Source organism: Pavona decussata, unplaced genomic scaffold, assembly GCF_977016875.1.
Source record: "Pavona decussata unplaced genomic scaffold, jaPavDecu1.1 SCAFFOLD_219, whole genome shotgun sequence".
Classification (NCBI taxonomy): Eukaryota; Metazoa; Cnidaria; class Anthozoa; order Scleractinia; family Agariciidae; genus Pavona; species Pavona decussata.
In genome coordinates, this window is record NW_028145624.1 from 1403743 (window position 1) to 1409143 (window position 5401).

General features: G+C 39.0%; 1 protein-coding gene across 1 annotated transcript; it reads right to left on the minus strand.

Annotated features, from left to right (window-relative positions):
* Positions 1-1203: 1203 nt before the first annotated feature.
* Positions 1204-4123, minus strand: LOC146459440 (indian hedgehog protein-like). Its single transcript, XM_085089573.1, has 3 exons — positions 3673-4123; positions 3215-3482; positions 1204-2680 (listed from the first exon to the last, which is right to left on the minus strand). The coding sequence occupies exons 1-3, from the start codon at positions 3970-3972 to the stop codon at positions 2043-2045; spliced, it is 1206 nt and encodes a 401-aa protein (XP_084945699.1). The 5' UTR covers positions 3973-4123; the 3' UTR covers positions 1204-2042.
* Between the last annotated feature and the right edge of the window lie 1278 nt (positions 4124-5401).

Here is a 5401-nt window from a genome sequence, read left to right on the forward strand (position 1 = left end):
GGCTGATCATGAACGTAATAAGAGGACATTTCCTGAAATAACTGATACATCTTGTACGCCTTTGCACCTTTGTTTTGTGGCGAAACGTCTTCCTTTAGCTAAAAGCCTTTAGACGAAGCGTGCATTAGCAGAAAACATTACAGTTCACGCCTAGCTTAGCACGCGTCGTTAATTGCAGTGTTGACGGATTCTGCATTTCTGTGACAAATCTCGCTTCACCTTGTTTAATATCTTATTGTCACAACCTTCTCGGCTCGTTGACTGTTCTCCACAAAAGGCTAGCGACAAACTGCGATGTCCTCTCGAACACATATGGATATATTCGCTAATTAATGTTTTAGGATATCCCTGAAGTTAAGTGTTGCTAGGTTCAAAGGAAACCAAGAGAAGCTTTTTACCTTTCTCCCGTCTCTAAAATTACGTCAAACAGACTTTCGATCGAAACGTAGAAAGGGCGTTAAACAAGTGGGGAAAGAAAACTCTTGTAACAAGCCACATATAAGACTGTTTCCATTGCAACAATGTTTTATTATTGCTCATAAATCAATACCTTATTTTTGCACTTTTCTCGATGAATACTTTTTCCACAATCCAGGTCTTAATACCTGTTCTTTAAAGTCATTAATATACTTTACATCATGAGGCAACCATAAAAAGAGAAATTGCCAACAGAGAAAATCAATCTATGTGGACTAAGTTTCAAAAGAATTTGACCTACAAAGGAAGATTCCTTTGTACACAAGGAAATTGTATAATATATTAAATCTGAGCCATTTGTTGGCTAAAATCGAATCAATGGTAAAGGAAGAGGCACCGTTCTACGCTGGACAAAATAATTATTGATCACATCTATGTCCTGCACGTATTTTTAAAATGCTAGGTCTAAACATTGTAGACAGTTACCAGAGCTGACTCTACAAACAAACCCACTTCTTTAAATCACCTCGTTTAGCCGAGTGTTAAACTTGTTTGGCCAGCTGAGTTGAGACGCCATACCTTTCCTGCGCCGCACCAACGGCTTCGTTGTCGTATGCGGCAAGCTCTGCAAAACCTTGAGATTTTGGCCTGTTTAACTGAAATCTGTCGAAAAAATGTGATTGAAAGGCCGTATCACTACCAAACAACAGCGTACCACTTTGTACAGCGCATGAAAGGTGCAGCGTCTAAACTGGCCCTAAGTCTGTTTTTTTTTTCTCTAATTTTCGTCGTCGTTTTTCTACTTTTTTATCACCAGATTTTATAGAAGATATTTAGTCTTCCTCAACTAGAGGAAGCTAAACTATTGTAGTTTTTTCATTATAAAATGAATCATAGTTTCTGCTATAATAGTCGTTGCTTTTTACAAATGTTTTTATATATGTCTTTCATTTTGTACTTTTTAAACCAAAAGTATCCGATTCTGACCATAAACATCGGTGACCAGCCGTTTTTTATACACACCCGTACAAAACTACACTGTATAATAATACTGTACAATATAAGCATAAATAGTTCTTAATTTAACTTAATATTACCTGGTGCCCTACCTTTACTCAGTTAAGCTTAGCTATTCAATTCATTCTCAATAAACTCTGAATATAAACATCTTTTGAAACAAACCGTTGCTATGAAATAAGTCACTTAAATTAAAGGATGCGGCCAAAAACAATTGCGCCATTTCTCACGTGAATACAAGACACTGAAATCTAATACAAAATATCTCCGACATTTGAACCAAAGAATAATTTCAGTTTACTAAATGGAATGTTTATTTGTGGTGTTGTAAAGAAACGGAAATCAAAAATACCAGTCCTCTAGGACAAATGGTTTCAATTCTTCAGTTCCGCTTACCTACAAAAAAATCTTACCACAAATTTGCAACTAATTGAAAAACTGAATGTTATTAACATTGTTGGTTGAAGTTTTCCGACAAATGAAAGTGAGAATACAAGATTTCCTGCTTAAACCAGCAGTGATCCAATCAAAAAAGATGGCAGGGCAGCCTACTCGAAGTCGAAAGAACATAATTCTTTCCCATTAATTCTACAACCGATACATTGTATTCACGAGAGCGCACAGAGTCCCAATGCTCTGTTGATTTTGATCAGTAATTGTGGATACCAGTGCATTCCTTGCTGAATTACAGTCAGGTCCGTGTTCCACACCTTGGACGCGTAATTGCGCAATAGTCTCAGGGGACCGAACGCCAAGTGAGCGATTCCATGATCATTTATCATGGCATAACACGAGGAAAGGACGCCATCGACTATAATATTGCCCTCCATAGTCACTGGTGCGACCAGTCCAGTCAGTTTGACAACAGAAACTCTTGTCACTCGAGAAGGAACCAGTTTCCCATCTAATGACACCAGGACAAACTCACCAGACGAGACCCTGAGGGCCTGTTTTGCTGTTAACTGCGTCCCTGAAGAGTTGCTTGTGAAGATAAGGTGCGACGGAGTCAGTGTGATTTTTTTCTCGGGTTTCTCAGTTTCAATCAAAATGTGTGAAGCCTTTGGGATGTCTGGCTTGTAATCAGCGAACACGATCACTTCACTGTACCCAATCGCTCCGTCTTGTGTCATAGCTTGCACCCTGTCGCCTATTTTCAGATTTCTGACTTGTAAATCAGCGCCGTTTTCTAGTTTCACAATGGAATCAGAGCTAAAACATCCGTCCCACGGCTCGTCAGTGTAGCCATCTGTGGTCAAAAAAAACCGTTAAGATAGAATTTTGATTTTACGTAGCTTCACTAATGGTCTTAGGGAAGGCGTGAGTGAGATCATTAACAAACCAATTAATTACTGCTTTACCCTGTGTAAGATAACACGAGGACATAAGTTTGTTTTTGTGAATCACCGGTTTTCACAGGAAGGGGCAAAACTAAAATAACTTTTGTCGTTCAGGCCGGAATGGCTTAGCGCAGTTCCTTTGTATGTCTAAAATTGGATTTGCGTGTTACCTTGAGGGCGGTGCAAAAGCTATTACTCCAGCAAACCAAAACACCAGCCACACGTGCGTGCGTCTGTGTCATTCCACTTTTGGCGGCGTGGACGTAAAAATTTTGGACGATATTTTACCAGAGAAATGTACAAAAAGTGCAACACATTCTGTCATGACTGAAATGGCTTAGAACGGCGTGTATTTTTCAAAATAGCAATTTGAAAGTTGAAAATCAGAAATCGTTATCTTAAGCTGGGATGAAATTTGGATGAATAAAATTAGCACTGTTTACCTTCGCGAACGGAAGCATGTATGTGGGTTTTTGACTTGTAGATGACCCAGTCAAAACCAGCCTCTACAGCAAGCCTTCCCAGAAGACCGATTTTAGCATTTCCCCTATGAGTGTCAGAGAGACGCAGATCCACAGCTCGTCCTTCATAGTGCAGCGAGTTAGCAGAATGCTCGTCTTGTTCATCCCAAGCTTCTGTAACCACAAGCTTTAAGTTTGGCCACTGTTGTTTCACTAAACTCGCCAACACAACCAATTTGTCTTTGCATCTCTAATGAAGAAATCGACAAGACAAGTCAAGTTCGCGCATTTGTAAGCTCCTTGTTGTGAATGCATGAATGAATGAACATCGCACACGCTGACCTTTCTAGTGTACGTAAACCTCACAAGAAGCTACATGCTGAGCATTTAAAGTGATGAAAGGCAAGATATAAAATGTAAACAAACGAAAGAATTCTTACCTTCGACATTAAACGATCGGCGCCAGTGCCTTCTTCGTCCTTGAAAATTATTGCATTGTTATAACACGGCTCAAGTTTTTCAAACTCCGGCGAATTTCTTGTTATCTTCCCCTTTGCTGGTCCACTTGCTTGCTGGCTGTTTTCCGAAGTGTCTGGAATACTCTGCTGAAACATAAGAGGTTTTCTTGGGCCTTTTTTGTCAAAACCGTTTCTGGAGCCGCATGAAAGAGAAGGCCTGAATTGTACTACGACAAGTAGTATGATTAACTGACAATAAAATGTGCAATTTGCAATTTCCATGTTAGTCGTGGTTCACCAATCGCACGGGTGTTCAAAATATAGCCTGAGGCTAAACGTTATGCTTTGGCGAAAATTTAACGGCGACGTTTCTTTCCGCAAAGTTTTCGTTTCTTCAACGTCATGTTACTGACAGCGCGAATTTCGTGTTCAGTTTTTCAATGTGGCGAAGACCGCTCCTGATTGGTTAAGCTCTGTAGATGAGTGGCACATCATGTGTTGTTTAGCTGCCATACAAGTAAAGGGCGTGTATTTTGAATGACTTCCGAGGTACGCAAATCTACACCTGTCTTTGCTCCATGTTCATTTTTTCCCGAATAAAATGGCTTAGGCTTCGATTAGAGGTATTCAAAATATTTTATCACCCTGCGCATTTCCTTTGCTAATGAGTCGGTGATTTTCAAACTCCCAGAGGTAAACTGACATTTCAACTGTCGGAGACCTTGCTAAAATTGCTTAAACTAATGACTCTCTAATTTGAGCCAGTATTCATTCTCCTCACACAACCAATCAAGGAAAATTATTTTAATTGTTGCATCGTAGATTTCCTGGTTGTTGTCAACATTGCTTTCTTAAATTAAATCGAGCCATTTCTTAATGTAAGAAATGTATTTTACTGTCCACTAGCTTGCAAGGATTGTCTAAACATTGGCTAGACTCTATTTGCTCTCTGAGTCAGAGAAAATTAGTAATGTTATTCAATTTGTCGTGGCTTCCTTCACGTACACGCCGGCACGCAGAAATCTACATAGGTGTTTCTTGAAAAGCCATTCAAATTGCATGAAGAAGTGTCATAAACTGGCTTCCATGAAAAAATTCGATTACTCGTGAATAGACGTTATCACCAGAAGCGTAATTGAATAGAAAGCAAAGTGACATGTCAATCATATGTTTACAAAAAGAAAGGGATTGAAATCCTGATTTTATTCAAATTACTTTGTTTCTTTGCTTGTCAGATAGATTTTCGTGCCCAATTTGGTATCCATAGAGTTCTGTACAAACAAAGGCAATCCTTTTGATATACAATGCGTTTAATTAAAGTTTATTAACTTTGAAAGTTGACACATGTCACCAAAGAACTGTCTACTTTTTCGCGGCATCTTTTTCAAAATTTTGCCACATTCCTACGAATCTTGAAAGCAGAATTTCCGTGGTCTTTCCACCACAATTTAATGCCCGCTTTATCGCTGTTTGAATTCTTGTTCTTCTTTTTATTCTTTCGTTTCCTCTTTCAACCCTCCCAAAACAGTTTTGGTTTCATCGATATTTCAATCTCCAGCTATCGATCTTGGAATCATACCAATTTAGAGAAAATTCACTAAAGGTTCCTCCTATTGGCCAAACTATTAGGAAAGACGCCAGAAAAGCGAAAACATTTGTGCACTAAACAGTGTGAAGGTTCGTTAAGATTGCTTGTTGTACAGGCTGCCAT

Coding starts and splice junctions, on each gene's coding strand:
- LOC146459440 (XM_085089573.1), bottom strand. CDS start 3,972: ATGGAAATTGCAAATTGCACATTTTATTGTCAGTTAATCATACTACTT. Junction 3,483..3,672: donor CCGATCGTTTAATGTCGAAG/GTAAGAATTCTT, acceptor TTTCTTCATTAG/AGATGCAAAGACAAATTGGT. Junction 2,681..3,214: donor ACATGCTTCCGTTCGCGAAG/GTAAACAGTGCT, acceptor TTTTGACCACAG/ATGGCTACACTGACGAGCCG.